The 17,204-nt window shown below is 36.8% G+C and overlaps 2 protein-coding genes across 17 annotated transcripts; one reads left to right on the top strand and one right to left on the bottom strand.

Annotated features, from left to right (window-relative positions):
• Positions 1–1,368: 1,368 nt before the first annotated feature.
• Positions 1,369–4,547, bottom strand: LOC113783121 (F-box protein CPR1-like). Of its 16 annotated transcripts, none has more exons than XR_003469885.1 (5): positions 3,286–4,547; positions 3,070–3,090; positions 2,880–2,952; positions 1,908–2,162; positions 1,369–1,652 (listed from the first exon to the last, which is right to left on the bottom strand). XR_003469885.1 is itself a non-coding variant. In XM_027329160.1 (4 exons), exons 1-3 carry the CDS (start codon positions 4,392–4,394, stop codon positions 2,913–2,915), a joined length of 1,170 nt encoding a protein of 389 aa, XP_027184961.1. In that variant the 5' UTR covers positions 4,395–4,547; the 3' UTR covers positions 2,470–2,721; positions 2,880–2,912. The 16 variants fall into 16 exon arrangements, 5 of the variants coding, with proteins under 5 accessions (XP_027184961.1, XP_027184962.1, XP_027184963.1 ...); XR_003469890.1 differs by having other exon boundaries at positions 1,369–1,648; XR_003469887.1 differs by having other exon boundaries at positions 1,908–2,116.
• An 8,618-nt stretch (positions 4,548–13,165) lies between these two features.
• Positions 13,166–16,589, top strand: LOC113783821 (tonoplast dicarboxylate transporter). The gene is made up of 6 exons (XM_027330050.1): positions 13,166–13,750; positions 14,616–15,093; positions 15,236–15,279; positions 15,368–15,463; positions 15,568–16,078; positions 16,253–16,589. Exons 1-6 carry the CDS (start codon positions 13,283–13,285, stop codon positions 16,327–16,329), a joined length of 1,674 nt encoding a protein of 557 aa, XP_027185851.1. The 5' UTR covers positions 13,166–13,282; the 3' UTR covers positions 16,330–16,589.
• The last annotated feature ends 615 nt before the right edge of the window (positions 16,590–17,204 follow it).

Genomic DNA, 17,204 nt, shown 5'->3' with positions numbered 1-17,204 from the left:
AATGAACCGCTATAGGATGTAGAATTCTACATTTTTCAATTTTTTAAAAAATAATGTACGGTAATGATTTGATATGTGTGAAATAAAAAAGTGATTAAAAATATGTTCACGAAAAACTTAAATTTTTTTTTATAAATAACTTCAATTCAAACAAGAACTAAAGGTTTTGTTTGGATTCTATTTTTCTAGATTTTTTGTAGAAAAATTACTATAATGATTTGATATATTTGAGGTAAAAAGATGATAGGAAAATGTGTTCACGAAAAACGTATCAATTTTTCAAAGAAAAATTGCTATCCAAACAGGACCTAAGTCCTTGTTTGGAATTTGTACCCAAATTTGTGTATCGGGTAGAATATGTACCCAAATTCAACATCTTTTCCACCCCACCCAACTGTTCCAACTGCCACTTCCTCCTACCCGTCAACTATTGGATCTGAATTTTAAAGGACATAAAAAGTACCTACCACACACTTCTAATCGGAATCTACTAGCTGTCAGAAGTGGGCACTCTGCTTTTTCTCCTCATTCATGAACTTTTGTACGGTTCAATTAATCCTAGGAAACAACCAGCTACTCCAATTATACAAGTAATTGATGGTTAGGAGAGTTTTAAAACTTTTCTCGGATATAGATGAAGAAATTCGATCCTTTGATCCATATTTTTGTCCAAAATTTCTTGAAATTTTCATAGCGGATACTTGATTGTGGCGTTTCAATCTCTTTCGAATTCTCCATTTATTCCCTTAGATCCATTCCTTTCACTTAATATAAAGTAAAAGTGGATATAAAATAAAATTTATCATATTAAAAAAAAAAACTAACCTTTGAAAACCACTGAGTTTTGAACCAGTCATCATCAAAAAAGGATTAAATCCCCCTCTGAACCATAGGTTGGAGGTTCGAACCCCACTTGTAGTGAAAGAAATCTAAAAAAAATATCAAAACCCCCCTTTAATCTAATCAGATTTATATATTTACTAATCTTTTATACACAACCTTTTTAGACTATTCTCCCGAGAGAAAAAAATATTGTCATTGCCGTAAAAGGGCAAAAAAATTAACCCCCGGAATCTTGCAAAGGTAAACCTAGCCCGCCTCAATGAACTTTTTTGCTTGCTTTATTAATGAAAGTTGGTAAATGTCCAATAATCACATTAAGCCTCGTCGATTAATCCTCGAGCAGTACCAGAAACACGTTGATGAACTCATTGCTTAGGAAGTATCTATCAAATGCCATTCGACTCAATAATCACATTTGTTTTTGTTCTGCTTTAAATTGTTATTTTTTAAAAGTTTTTTTAATGTAAACATTCCTTTATTTGCTAATGACGTCACCTATCGAATCACCTACCATTCACCCGGAACAAGATAATGATAGTAGGTCGTTTCTTCAAACTTCGGATTATGATTGTTTTGAAAATCATCATAATTTACCAAAGAAGTGATCCACTACCATTTGCTAGAGATGGTGGAAAAATCGCACCATCACGCCACATTGCATTGCCTCCGTAGAGTATATGGTGTACAGTGCAACGTGTGATACACAACAATAATTATATATACCTAACATCTTTCCCTTGGCAAGAGTCAAAACTCGAGACTTCGATTCCAACATCATTTTCCGGTGTGGGCTCTCCCTTACCAGCTTCCTTATAAGAAGGGAAAATCAAGTTTAGAATGGCAAAGATCTGTCTAGATCCCCATTAATTGCCAAAAAAAAACATTTTCCAATCACACATTATTGCATCCCAAAAATTGCTAAAACATATTTTTTTAAAAAAAAAAAAATTCAAAAAACTGTCAATCTTGCGAAATCAAAATTGCCTCCCATTCACATAATTTGACTTTTAAAGAATATATCTACACGCTAAAGAGACCAACAAAGAGAGTCAAAACAGAATTACCTCAAGTCTTGGTTCTTCTTCGTTCAGGTATACCACAGTGGGACTCTGATAACGTTGATGCCAAGTGAAGCCATGTTGCAGATTTCTTTAAAGCTCTAATTATACAACCTGCTCTGTCCAGTCACCACAAATATCACAAAGATCATTCCATCAAACTGCCTTCCAGATGATCATCATAAATCAATGATCATTTCACCTTGCAACACAACCTAACTTCTTAGTTTAGAATCACCAACATTTTACCATAGCATGTCCCTTGATATATAAAAATTGCAAACACAAACGCCAGTGTCAGCTACTGCACGCAATTAATATCACATTCACTACTCCAGAGTTAAATGCATTGGCTAAAACAAGATATCAGGCGGATATATGCAACAAGCGGCTAAAGGTTTTAAAACTACATAACAAAACAATTAGCACTACTCTTCACTGTCTTCACTTCATCACTTTCACATCTGTTCAGCAAGTTCCCAGACAATGCATTAGTTCCCAACTTTCTTTTGAAGCAAAACAACATTATTGTGTCGGAAAAATTATGAAAATATCACCCTCTCAATCATCTTAAAAACATCAGCGTTGCATTGAACAATTATTCCTAGCGTTAGCTACAGCACACAATCGATATAGTATTCAGTAGTCCAAAGCTAAATACATCAGTTAAAATAAGATATCAGGTGCATATTTACAACAAGAGGCTACAAAGTTCAAGATTACATAAGAAAACGACTAGTATTATTCTTCAGTGTCTTCACTTCATCAATCCATGAAAAACCTTATGAAAAAGACTTGTCACATCTGTTCAGCAAGTTCCCTGAGAATAAATTAGTTTCAAAAAGTTCTTTCAATGCAAAACAACATTGTGTCTGGAAAATCTACCGAGTTATGATAAAATTAACACCCTCTCAATCATCTCAAAAACGTCATCATTGCATCCAAAACTTATTATACCGTGTAATACTAACACCTTACCAGCTTAGTTCGCTCCAGTTGCTGCCAATTTTTTCATAGCACCAGTTTAAATCCCTCTGACAGGAAATCAACCCTAGTAGAACAAAGAGAAAATTAAGCATGCAGCGTGAGGCCTACAGATGCAGTGTGAGAGATAAAAACAAGACTTAACAAAGATAGAAGCAGACAGCTTTTTCATATCCGTAATTACCAGTGGGGAGAAAAACCAGACCTGTAATCATTAAAATCTCAACTAGTCATGCTGCCACACTTACGAAGCCTAAAGAACAAGAAGAGCACAAGGAACTAAATTTGCCCTAGTATACATGATATGTAATATTTCTGTGTGTTCATGCAAATGTGTATTTAAGAGAAAGAATAGCCTCGGAAGAAAGCACAACAATTCTAGACAATTGAAACAACTTACCTTTTTTTCACTCTACTTTTCTCCTGCTGGCGTAGCTCCTCAGTTTCATCCCCTTCTCCGGAGACATCAGGCTGAATGAGGCTTGCAACACATACCTCAGCATAAAAGACAAATGGCAAACCATCAACAGAGACATTCCTAACAGTCTTCCTTCTCAAATCATACCAAATAAGTTGTTTATCGTCGTGGTTCAAGAGAACCTCTTCACCGTTCCTTGAATAAGCCAACGGGCCAATGGTAATATACCGCTCAACGAGTGGAGGAGCGATTGTTAGCAATTTAGTCCAAGATTCTTTCACTCCATATTCCTTCATTATCCATACATCCGTTCGATACCTCTTTCGAGGACGAACCAAACACAGACAACCACCCAAGACCTCCACAGTGAACTCAAGATCAGTACCTGTAAAATCCGGTTTTGGCAAGGTATAATGCTGCTCAGTCCGAACATCAAAAGCCCAAATCGACGAGTCGAAGTAACCAAGATCCCCTGTTCTCACTCCCGTATGCAAAACACCATTCAAATGAGCACCCCAGGCCCTCTTATAAGGAAGCTGATAAGGGAAATTTTTTATCTTTCGCCACTTATCCGACTTAGAACTATAAAGCTTCGCCTCAGACCTAATCCACTCCGAATCAAAGCCTCTAAACTCCTCAACCCTGACCACTCTATAATCATCATTCACAGCATCATAAGCAAACCCATAAGTCACATAAGCAGAACCAACCTCAAAATCAACCGGTTGTTCGACCGGAGTAGCCGGTAATTCCCTGTACTTTCTAGTGAAGGGGTTCCAAATAAAAGGGATTTTAGCCAAAACAAGGATTAAGCCATTGCAAGAGTTGGATACATCTGAGGCGGAGTATGGCGGGCGAAGCCTATTGGCAGCGTCGAGAGAATCCAACTCAACAGAATAAATCCCCAAGAATCCAAGCATGAGGAACAAATTTGAGCCAGTCTTTTTGGACTGAAGCAGATGCATTTTGATGAAACTACGGCTATCAATCACGCTGCACCATGGTTTCGATACGCACCTGAATCTCAGGAGGGACTTGACCGGCAGCCGGGTGAGGATGTCGGTGATGAGCTCCTGCGGAAGATTGGGCATCTTTATTAGGGCTTGGAAGAGGGGAAATGAAGTTTGGTAAACGCGGACGAAGGGCCGATTTAGTAGCACTTCAGCTGATTAGTCAGTCGTGAGAGAGACTGAAGGAATTGGTCAAGTCTTCCAGCCTCGGGATGCTACTCTAGTAAACATACTATAGATTGGAGCCTCGTGGGACTCGGGGCAGGGACGGTTGTCCTGCCAATTTTAGCTCATTTCAACTGCGCGTAACATTGGTTCAACTGCGCGTAATTTTTTTTTCACAGGATGTATTTTCACAACAGATACTGGTGGGCCCCACACTTGACTCGAATTTCGAGTTACATGGTGTTATTTCAGCCGCACAAAATTTTGAGGGCCAATTTTCAGCCGCACAAATTTTTAACCGTGCAGGGACGGTCATACTGATGACCGTCCCTGCCCCAAATCCGAGCCTCGTGTGGTATGGTTTGTCGATGGTTCAATCCCAATAATGGTTCGATCTATCTTATTTCTTCAAATTCATATTACTCTGTTAGATTATACGTAGCTCCTTCAAATTCACATGAGTATAAATTGCATTCGTATGATTTCACAGTTCAATCTCTATTAATTTTTCTTTTTTCAATTGAATCACCTTCTACAATAGACTTAGAGTAGAAGGAGATGCAAAGTAAATTGTGATGGTTGACCCAAAAAAAAAACATACATACTTGGAATGTCGGATGGACGTCATTGTCGTTCAGATGGCGGTGGATTGAAAAATTGTGGAGTAGGAAAAATTGGTCGCCAAGTGGTAGAGAGAAATACCATTAATTGTCCAATTATCTACAACTAGACTAGACTTGAGAGTATAGTCTTTCAGGTGATGTGAGCTATTACATTTATGGTCTGTTTGGATTGTGAATTATTAGAGATATTTTTACTGTAGTATTTTTTATGATGTGATGTATGTGAGATAAAAAGGTAATTGAAAAGGTGAAAAGGTGTATTGAAAATTGTAATGATGATGTAAGCAAATAAATTTGGAGAAATAAAGCCCAATCCAAACAAAATGGAAGCAGATGAGGCAGGACTCCTAACCTCTGTTTTCAAACTCGGACCGGACCGGCCGGTCGAACCGAGAACCGGCCAGGTAGCCGGTCCGAGTCACATTAAAAAACCGGAAATTTAAAACCCGGTCAAAGCCGGTCAAAAATCGAGTTTGACCGGGAAAAAACCAATTTTTCCGGTTCAACAGTAATTTTTTTTAAAAATATTCAAACTTTTTAATATTATGTTTTGACCCCCTAAATTGTTAAAACTTATTGATATATCTCAAATATTTGATACTTTATAAATATTGTCCTAAAATTTTATGTTATTTTTCAATTAAATTCATAATTTTAATTCTAAACTTGTTAATATTTATTAAATAATATAAATTGCTACTTGATTGTTATAATTTCTTTGTATTTTCTTGTTAAATATATTTGAAACATCAAATATATATGGATATACCTTTATTAATATCAATATATATTATTAGATATTATATATATAATATTTTAATTTTTAAATAATTTTTATTTATGACGTCATCCGGTTCGACCCCTATCGACCCTCGGTCGAACCCATTGACCCCTGACCCCTGATCTCGGCCGAGTCGCTATCCGGTCCGGTTCTGAAAACATAGCTCCTAACCACCTCCTCTAGAATAGTTGATTCCTTGGCTTACATTTTTTTTTTGAATTTTTTTGAAAATATTTATCAATGGGAGCAAAGGCATCTGTCTAGTTTGATGACTATGCAGTTCCTTCGAATTTCCTATTAACCCCTTTGAATCTATCACTTCGAAAAAAAAAAAAAAAAAAGATAGGTAGGGACTGCTATTTTTTAAGAAAAAATTTCAACGTTTTGTTGGGGATTGCTTTCCATAGTCTATGTGGGTGTCTCCTCTTTCCATGTCTGCAGTGCCAATAGATGGGGAGCATATTTTGAAATCGTGTTCGAGGGATCCAAAGTGTACCGCTGCCACCCCCACAGGCCCACACACCCCATTCCCGGCCCCCACCGCCCAAAAAAGGGCAAAAGAAGGACGGGGTTGGTCACCTGGTCCAACGCGTTGTTTCGCCTTTCTCGTGGTAAAGATGAGTAGACAGCTCATCAACCTGCAGAAAGGTTTGTCATGGGGAAGTTTCCACTTTCAAGCTTTTCCCGCTCTCATTTTATTTGCTTGCGTAAGATTTGGAGTTTTTAAAGGTTTTACTGTAATAATATATACAGCGTAGATGATTAGGTGTTTTTGAGTATGTATTTTTTGAATTTAAAATTTCAGTGAAATATTTAAAATAAAAAAAAAAACTTCTGGGATGGAGTCTCTCCAAAACACAAATTTTTTTACTAGTTTCTATTGGACTCTTAAATTTCTCTTGTTTTTACATTTTTTTTAAAGATAATAACAATAGCTCTGTTACTCTCGGGGATGAAGTGGTCAAGGACCATAGCTCTATCTGATTTGGTTATTGTTTGAAGACTTTTTTCACTACTGTCTCATCCATCCTCTTTTGTCTTAGCTTCCATTTTTTGGCCTTTTTTTTTCGAGTTTAAAGAAGATTTCAAACTATGCAGGGGTAAATAATAAACAGTAGTACTGTGTATCTATTTGATGATTCGACGGTGATTTCATCCACGTCGATTCTTTCTCTAATTAACGTCTCTAGGCCTTCCCTCCGCTTAGTACAAAATCAGAGCAGGAGCAGAACAAAGAAAAAAAAGGTAAATGATGAACAGTGATGGATTTGAATATCATTTGGTGACTGATATTATGCTGACAAGATTGCTGATGTTTTTTGGGCCCCAGTTGTTGACTCCGTTCTCCGGGTAGTGTGACCGTGCAGGCCATCTAACTTATATTGCGACCCTACAGCATGGCTCTTGGGTTGGCATAAATCTCAAATTCTGAAGCCCAAACGCACTTTTGCCGGCTTGCAGATAGAAATCACTCAAAATCAGTTGGGCTTCTTGCATTAAACAGACTGGCAGTTAATTGGAACCCTTTGCATGTTTTGTTTTGTTTTGTTTTTTTTTTACTACCGGTCTTGCTTTAAGTTTAAGGTTGGAAAACATCCGTGATAATCTCCTTTAGGTCTTCATGTCATGTTATAGTAGTCAATCTCTTATGCATTCAATATCAACACCACATCAGTATAAATTATAATTTCAATTTCCAATGCGAGATGAGAGAGAAGTCAATAACATATTATTGAACTCTCAGAAGAAAATGATGTATTGTAATTCTAAAAAACCGACATGGGAAGTAACTGAAGTTTTATAAATACTACAACTACAACAAGCCGAGGAACATTTGATGCAAATTTATGTTGCATGTTCCAAGGTTTTGACATTTGTTCCAGAGAACGATTAAAGATTGGCTTTGGCTGTTGTGTTGGCTGTTGGCTGAGAACTGACAAAAATGGAGTAAGGCTGTTCGGTGGCAATCCAGAAGTCTACTGAAATCTGAGGCAACTGACTTTTTTTGGCTTCCCCAGTCGCACGATCCAAACTAGTTTTAACATGTGCAATCTTGGCTTTTATTTTATGCACCCGAAAAATGATTTTCTTTCCTTTGGTCTTTAATTTGGCCGCTACACTATACATAATAAGTAGTAGTTTCTTTTGCAAAAGAAAAGTTTGCTTAAACCATCATGTGAATGAGAGACGCCTTCACCGCTTGCTACCTCGGAATCAAAATCAGTTTCGTGTTAGTACATTTTGCGTGTAAGTGGAGAATTTTCTAGGATGGATGAAAGAAAATAATTATTATTCAAATGCTTTTGGTCAACAGAACAGAAGCCTTGCATCATGAATGATCCATTATGCAGTATGGTGGTGTAGTTAGAGATTTTGGTCGAAGATTATTGATTTTTCAACCGCCGAAAGTCTGGGCCTGCGCCTGCATGTGAGGCAAAATTACAGATTGATTCCTTGGCCACAAATTCATCAAAAATCAGAAGGGACTAGCCTCCAATCGTTTTGGCCGGCCGTTCATTATTATTTTATTTGGCTTCAATTCGTTGTTGTTGTTCGTTTATTGCTTGAACCACCTGACAACTCGGCTTACCTTAAAGTAAAAACCTTGGAGAGATGCCTTTTCCTTCTTCTTCTTCTTCTTCTTCTTCCTTTTGTTAAAAAAAAAAAATTTTTTTTTTTATCAAAATGTTGCTGTGATGTAATGTAGAAAATGCATGGATATTATTGGAGATTGAGATTTGTCCAAGTCATCCTCTTAAAACAGTTATCAGGGCCCTCATGTGTGCATTATTGGATCAAGCTGATTGATTCATGTTAGCGAGTCCACACGTCTCATCCTCTTATATTATATTATTAAATTGGCAGATGAATGCACCAGCTCGGATGCAACACTACTGCCTGCTTAATTCTGATTATTTAACCATCAATTTCATTGGCAATTGTTAAAGTATTTTCTTCCAAATACAAAAATTGGCTACGACTTAACGATACAGGCCTGCCAAGTGTATCCAATGACAGAAGGCGACATGTAGTTAACCCCCACCGTCCACAGGTCCCCCCCCCCCCCTTTCCTCATCCTTTTCGGTTCTTGCCCGATTAGTCAATCTCAGCCAGTGTTTGACAAGAAGAATTAGGTTGAGAAGTCCATGCCAAAAAAAAAAAAAAAGGCTATGCATTTGAAACGAGTGTTGATAAATATTTGTATTCGTCGAGTCGATTCTCGATTTGATCTCAAATTAAGCGTGTATAACAAGATTATTTGCCTTCTTAGAGTGAGAGAGAAATAAAGACTAATAAATAGGGATTAGAAAGACTAAACACAAAGAAACACGTGTTATACATATTTCTTCTATTTCTCCAAACAAAGCAATTCACAATAAAGAAATTATGACTATATTGATGATGGGTGTTAAACACCAAAATTAAAATTCCTACTCTCAAATCTTAAATTCAAGTATCGCAATGAGTAGGATCATCTCCTCAGATATCGGACGATTTATCTCCTCAAGAGTAGGGGTTTTAGGAGTATTAAAACTAAACAATCAACGTAAATAAAAATAATCAAGAGTAAGCAAATTAAATTTAAATCAATAATAAACAAGTTATAGTCAAAGAAAAAGTTTCGAAAGTAATTCATACAGCTGCTTATTGATGTAATAATTATTTCATTTATTCGTTAATAAATATTTTATAGTTACCAAATACGCACGTTAGCTACTTCTGTAATCAAGAAACAACTATAGGTACGCCCATAGAATTTAATTTCTTGATTGTATTAAAAATTAAGTCTATATTGAACATTGAAACAGTCTAAAAAGATGACATCCGAGGAAGACTTTTTTGTTGCTATTGGAGAAGTAGTCCGATCCTTACTATTCTCCAGTTTTAATGAGACGGAGGAAGTAGCACTTGTTCCTCAATCACACGGTTAATTTATACTCCAATTTAGGAAGTGCCGAAGTAGCAATAATTTTCATCCAAAGTATGTGGTACTGGTCACTTTTCATTTTGATAGTTTCTTCTTGGTACATGCAAAACAAAACTGGAAATCCGATGGGGGCAGTTTAAGGTTATGCGATGGCATTCATTCGAGTTCCCGAACATGACATGTCACGGTCGGCAGCCCTCCTCCACCACATGGCACGACGGATGGGGCTCTAACAGTTACAGGTGGACCAACAGTAGCGATTGGTCGACAACTACGAACCGTAAATAATACACTACTGCCTCTGCGAACCGTAAGGAGGCGTTTGCTTCCTATTTTGAAATCGACATCATAAGCTCCATAATGAATATCGAATGGCGTTTTGGTCATTCCCTCTTACATCGAATGCGGTTCGTTCTATTAAAGAGTTAACTAATTTTAATTCCAAATTATAATTGGAGAACGATATGGGGCGTCATTTAACACTTGACTTGATTAGTTCATTTTCATTTGCCTTGTTTGGATTGCTTGTTTCCGTCGAAAAATATTGTCGTTTTTCGTGATCACATTTTCTTATCACCTTTTTCCCTCACATATATCAAATCGCTACAGTAATTTTTCCATGAAAAATGACGGAAAATACAATCCAAACACAACCTTAATTCCCAAAATGACCTTGTGAGATAGGATTCATATTGTTAAAGATGCGAATCCAGTCGCTTGTGGGAATTATTATGTCAAAAAAAATAAATAAAATGTTTTAAGCAGATGCACCTGCACCAGATAATACCAGATACACGGTAGTAGAAGTTTTTATGTCATCCTTGGCTCCACGTAACTGCATATGTGGAATAAATTATTGACATTTAGTGATTTTATCCTATGGCTTTCTTCAGAAATGGGACTGTACAGAGAATTTAAATGGAAATGTTATAAGATCAGATTTCTTTCTCACTTTTTTTTTTCCTTTCTAAATTTCGTATTTTTGGATAAGAGTAATTAGAAAAATTCATGAGGTGCAATTGGTTGACATTAGCGATTTGTCTGGCTGTAGTGATTAATCTTCCACGTCAGGAAGGACAGCGCAGCGACTCGACTGCGCTTGGAGATTTCTACGCGGACATATAGAGCCTGCCTGTCCCGGTTAAATCCTTTCACTAAAAGAAAACTAGACAAAATTAAAGACAAGTTATGTACAAAATATATATATATATTTTTTTTTTACACAAGAGAGTATAGATATACGATACAGTCCTTTTATTTGTTTGTATTTAAAAATTTTCGGTTTACACATGTATGGATTTAGATATGCGATGCATTGTCTTTATTTATAATTAAAAGTTTTCCTTTACGTGTGTGATGAATTTTGACTCGTTCCTGCAAAGAATATTGTAAGTACACTACATAAGTGTTCAAAATTTGATTTGAGTTGGAAAATTTGATTATTGAATAAGCAAATTATGCATTTTTTTTATGGGTTCACTTTTTATTATTTATATATTATGGTTGTTATTTAATTGTAATAGTAAAAAAGAGATATTATTTAGTTTTTTAAAAATGTTTTTGTTGATTTCTTCTTGAGCTTTTGTGCTTTATCCAGAACAAATAGTTGTATGTCAGTATGGCCGTTATCTTTTTACTAATTTTGCTTGTAAAATGTTGGCTAAAGATAAATTTGAGTTGCTTTTGGAAACCTCCTATTTGAATTGCTATTTTTTAGAGTTTTTTTTTTGTAATAGAAAAATGTATTGTAACAATTTGATATATGTAAGTTAAAAAAATAAATATGTTCACAGAAGTAGAAATTCTTTTGGGAAAAAATGACTTTCTAAACAAGAAGGTTTCAAGGGAAAAAATAGCTCATAGACAAAATTAAAATATTGCAATGCAAATCAAAGGATGTTTAGAATGAAAAAAGTGATATAATAAATGTCCAAAAAGGCACCAAATAGCTGATCAACAAAACAACAATGACAGAAAATACCAAAGACAGACAGTGACTTGAAGCAACATGACAGAAAAAACTAAAGACATTAATGACTTAAAGCTTAGAGAGAAAAAAAAATAGGATGAAAACGAAAGACGAAGCAACATGCAAGAGCAAGAATAAGATAAAAACAAAAGAAGAAGCAACATGGAAGAAACAAAACAGCAATAATGCACAAAGTACATCTATGTATAATAGATAATGTACATACAAAATATGCATAAAAAAACAAAAGAAAGCCAGGAAGGAGAACCTGAAGAGAAGTTAAAAAGCCAGTGCAGATGAAGAGAAAAGAGCAATGTCTTCTGGCGCTTTTTTATTTTTTTTTTACCGCTTGTAAAACTGAAACCAAATTTTGGAGTGGAATGATAAGCAAAGCCAAAGGCAAAGCGGCGGGCAAAACTGATGCAAACCAGTCTCGAATGTTATACAAATACGATTAAGAAGAAAAAAAGATCATGTAAGTAGCATCTTAAAGGAGAAGAGAGTAATTACACTATGTTAATCACTATTTACTGATTAAGGCCTGATTCGCATCCAACAAAACAAAAGGTCTAAAGACTCTCCAGCTAATGAGAGTGGGCAACCACACAAAAGGAATCTAGCAGGGCAAACGTACAAGTAAATAATACATTGGTTAAGGCAGCACTTGAAAATAAACGGTCTATTTTTCTTTTTTCTTTTTTCTCCGAAATGCACTTGAGAAGGGAACTACAGTAAAGTTGCAAAGTGTTTCTTATGAGTTGAAGGATGTTCTTTTTTATTTACAATCTTTTTTTTTTTAAATTTTAAGTGGAGTGCAGTTCAAAATGCTTTTTTTTTAAAAAAAAAAAATTATGGTTAATATGCACTTGAAAATCAGCTGTTATTCACTTTGTTCTTCATATTGAGCGTAAATATAATTATATATATTAAACAAGATTTTATATTAAGTGAACTGGGCAAAATTACATTAAGTCAAATAAAAACACTTGAAAAGGGAAGTACAATGGAAGCACAAGTCAAAGAAATAAAAAAAAAAATTGGGATCTTGCATTTTGTTCAACATTTTTTTAATTTCATTTTAAGTGAGGTTGGCTTGAAAATCACCTACAGATGCACTTCAAAAGGAAACTACAGCACGGAATACTCGCTAATGCCTTCCATGTGCTCTGAATATCCAGTCCATTATTTGGAATAATTTTTTTTTTAGAAAAAAATTATTATTGTTACCCGTTTTTTTAATACGATGTATGCAAGTGGTTGAAAATGAGTTAATGATTAAAGCAAAATTTTTTCGATGATAAAGCAAATAAAAACTTTTCCACGACTTCTCTCTGCAGTACGACACCAATACTTTTTTCTAGTCTTCTAGTCTTATCCATCACCAGTTCCAGTTACCAATTACCATACCTTTGGCATGCATATATAGCTAGCTCCTCGCAAGCCTAAACCAGAGGAAAAACTTGATTTGTCATCTTTTCTGATTCCGTCTTGGCAAAGAGTAAAATGGATGGCAATGAGAGTAGGCATCACGCTGTCCCCGACGACTCAAAAGCCCCTCTGCTTCCAATATCTGATTCAATCACCGTCAAGTCATCCCACAGCCTCAATTCATGTATTCAATCCGTCTTCACCCTCCAAAACTTCTTCATTCTTTTAGGCCCCTTACTGTGCGCCGTTATTTGCCTGTGCGTAAAATTTGATGGTCCGGGGAGTAGTGGGACCGCCACCGCCGCCACCAGCCGGAACATGTTGGGTGTTCTGGCGTGGATGTTCGCTTGGTGGCTCACGGAGGCCGTTCCGATGCCCATCACTTCCATGTCGCCCCTCTTTCTCTTTCCCCTCTTCGGGATTGCTTCCTGCGACGATGTTGCGGAAGCTTATATGGATGATGTGATTTCCCTCGTCCTTGGAAGTTTCATACTTGCTCTGGCTGTTGAGCACTATAACATACATAGAAGATTGGCCTTGAACGTGAGTTCTCCTCGTACCCATCAATTAATTAAGTACATGTTTCTTGCTCCTTTTTTTTTTTTTTGTTTCATTTGGATTTTATTGTTTGAGTTTTGAAACCAATATTTCAAAACTTGGAATGAATGTTTTTTTTAATGGATTTTGGATCGTTCTACTGGTTGGGATTTTCCAGTTGTGTCAGCTTGCCGTTTTTTGTTTTTTGTTTTTTTTTTTCCCTTGTGGACGTTTTTGCTTCCACCCGTTCACGTCCAACCACAGATAATATTTGTGTGCCGAATTAAATTTTCTGTTTTTAACAAGAATTTTGTGAAGCAGAAGGAAGTAGAACAAAAGTGTCTACTTTAAGAAACGGTTGAGATTGCTCATCATGCATGTCCACATTCATTAATGCATACACAATCAATTTTGCAAAAAAAATAAAATTCATATTTTTGACCTATCAAACTCCATTTAAATGTCAATTACTGTACTCTCTTTTTTTGTTTATTTTTTTTTAACCCAAAATACTTTTAAAAGCATAATATGCATTGCAAATGGATCAATTACTACTAAATCTGTTTCGAATATTTTAATTAATGAAGGGGAGGACAAAGTGACAGATGTAAAATCCGAACCAAACAATTCCAACCTAATTGTCCCCTCCCATCTTTTGACTCATCAACCTACGTCCATCCATCATCATCACAGGACCAAAACTGCTAGCTAGCTAGTCAGTACCATGTTGTCCTGCCCTTATCCCACAAAAAAAAAAAAAAAAAAAAGAAGAAGAAGAAGAAGAAGAAGAAAAAGATGATGATGAATTTTTTGGGTGAATTTTTTTTTTATCTTGACTTGCATTATTTTGTCAATGGGGGTCCGTATGCAGATAACTCTGGTATTTTGTGGTGATCCCTTGAATCCACCGTTGCTTCTGCTGGGGATTTGTGCCACGACAGCGTTTGTGAGCATGTGGATGCACAACGTGGCAGCGGCGGTGATGATGATGCCCGTAGCTACTGGAATTCTGCACAGGTTACCGTCGGGCCCCACTCGGTCCAACGAAGTCACTAATTTCTGCAAGGCTGTCGTGCTGGGCGTAATTTACTCCGCCTCCGTGGGAGGGATGAGCACGCTCACCGGGACCGGTGTCAACCTCATATTGGTGGGGATGTGGAGGAGTTATTTCCCTGAGGCCGATCCCATCAGCTTCAGCACCTGGTTCTTCTTCGGCTTCCCGCTGGCTTTGCTCATTTTCTTTGCTTTGTGGGCTATACTTTGCTTGTTGTACTGCAGGAAGAGCTCCGGCCAAGCTCTCTCAGCCTATCTCGATAAATCCCACTTAAGAAGGGAGCTTGACTTGCTTGGTAAGCCCAGGACTTTTACAGCTTCCGATTCTGCTCAACGATCGTTTCTTTCTTCTTCTTTTTTTTTTTTCCAAAAGAAGAAAGCGCTTTCAATTTTTATTTATGATTACAAGTCTAAAGTTTCATCTGATCCACTGTGCAGGTCCAATGGCTTTTGCTGAAAAGATGGTTCTAGCCGTGTTTTCTGTAAGTCTAGTCTGGATTTAATTAGTGATCAAATGTTGATTAACTTCAGCTACTTGATTTCTGATTTTGGGCTAGTTGTTACTGTTAGATATTGATACTGTTATGGATGACGAGAAGCATCACAGATGATACTCCCGGATGGGGCGCTCTATTCAAGGGGCGCGCTGGTGATGGAACTGTTAGTGTAAGTGTTATCCTACCTTGATGCTTCTTGGCTTCTTGCCAGCCATATTAAGGTAGTAGTTTCTGTTTAGATAGCTTTAAGCGCTTGGTCTGCGATGTGCGCAGGTGATGATGGCAACCCTGTTGTTCATAATTCCAAACAAGAAGCAGAAGGGAGAGAGATTAATGGACTGGAACAAATGCAAGAAGCTGCCATGGAACATCGTACTACTCTTAGGGGCAGGCTTTGCAATAGCTAATGGAGTGAGGTCAAGCGGGCTGGCAGACATCTTATCCAAGGCTCTGGATTTCTTGGAGGCTGCCCCATACTTGGCCATTGCTCCAATTGTTTGCCTGATTAGTGGGACAATCACCGAATTCACATCTAATAATGCCACCACAACCCTTGTAGTCCCACTCCTGATCCAAATTGCAAAGACGATGCATTTGCACCCACTCCTCCTCATGGTGCCAGGTGCCATTGGGGCACAGTTTGCTTTCTTGCTCCCAACAGGAACTCCTTCAAACATTGTGGGTTTTACAACCGGACATATTGAGATTCCGGACATGATCAAGACCGGATTGCCCCTCAAGATTGCTGGCACTTTAGCGCTGTCTATTTTGATGCCTACTCTTGGTAATTTAATGATCCTCTTAATTTCCTCCTCAATCAAGGTTTCTTTAGAGCATTTTGCCTGATAATCTTTCATCGCATGTTGATGTAGTAAAATTGAGGTACTGGACTTTATTCTTATGCAGGCCTCTCATGAACAAGATTCTGTGACATTTACTTTGTTGTCTCTTCTTGCAGGTACTCTTGTATTTGGAACGGACAAAGAAGTTGTACACATGACAAACGGTCCCTTCCTGCACAGGCATCGAATTTGAGCACTCAGCCATTATGGTTGTTGTTTATTCATTAAGCAAGCTTTACTTTCTATTAGACGCGAGCTTAGATTTTTTTTTTTTTTTTGGGGGGGTTTTCTTTTTCGTCCTCATCCATTCTGTATTTATTTGTAAGATTCTATTGTGGGGTCAATAACTTCGTAGGGCTAAGGAAATAGTCATGTACTGCTAATGAATAGAGAATGCTGCTGCATTTTCAGCTAGTTTTCAATGGAAGCTTGTGAGTTTCGTATGATTTTCAATTGTGGCGTCGTCTTCTTTTTCTTTTATTATAGTGAATTATAAAAATTTCTGCTCTTGGTTTTCTCCAAGGATGCTAGAGCCAAATTACGTGATGATTATACACGTTTTCTTACCCCAACCAAAAAAAAAAAGGAAAAATATCTAAAAAATAAATTGATGCCCCCAACATAATAAAAGAAAAGAAGTAACAAAAAATTATCCATCATTCTTACTTCTTACCAACAAGATGAGAAACAAAAAACAAATAAATAAAAATAAAAGGACCATCCACCACCGACAAGCTGAAACACGTTTTCCACTGGAGATGTGATGGAGCCAAGGACAGGTCAATTTGCCAATAGAGATTAAACGAAGGTCCATATATTTTGCCACTAATAAGGAAAACACAACCTCTACATTTATTCAACTTTTAAAAGGAAAGAAATAACTGCTATCAAAAGAAACGAAGGAAATAATTATTTGTAACAAAAAATCAAGAGAACATTTATTCATAATTTAATACAGATTCCATGATGATAAATTACTACGTCTCAGCACAGTCAAATTGAAACCCATCCACCAGTACCAACGCATAAAACATCAAAACAAACGTAGCCTTCGGGAATGGTTTTTGA

This window comes from Coffea eugenioides, chromosome 9 (assembly GCF_003713205.1).
Source record: "Coffea eugenioides isolate CCC68of chromosome 9, Ceug_1.0, whole genome shotgun sequence".
NCBI lineage: Eukaryota > Viridiplantae > Streptophyta > Magnoliopsida > Gentianales > Rubiaceae > Coffea > Coffea eugenioides.
Note: the sequence above shows the minus strand (reverse complement) of the source record. Positions and strands in the feature narration are given on the sequence as shown.

Excerpts from the sequence above, each read along its gene's own strand:
- LOC113783121 (XM_027329160.1), bottom strand. The coding sequence starts at position 4,394 with ATGCCCAATCTTCCGCAGGAGCTCATCACCGACATCCTCACCCGGCTG. Across the intron at positions 3,091-3,285 it reads AAAAGTAGAGTGAAAAAAAG|GTCTGGTTTTTCTCCCCACT; the intron begins GTAAGTTGTTTC and ends TAATGATTACAG. Across the intron at positions 2,953-3,069 it reads TCTGGTTTTTCTCCCCACTG|GGTTGATTTCCTGTCAGAGG; the intron begins GTAATTACGGAT and ends TTGTTCTACTAG.
- LOC113783821 (XM_027330050.1), top strand. The coding sequence starts at position 13,283 with ATGGATGGCAATGAGAGTAGGCATCACGCTGTCCCCGACGACTCAAAA. Across the intron at positions 15,094-15,235 it reads AAGGGAGCTTGACTTGCTTG|GTCCAATGGCTTTTGCTGAA; the intron begins GTAAGCCCAGGA and ends TCCACTGTGCAG. Across the intron at positions 15,464-15,567 it reads CTGGTGATGGAACTGTTAGT|GTGATGATGGCAACCCTGTT; the intron begins GTAAGTGTTATC and ends CGATGTGCGCAG.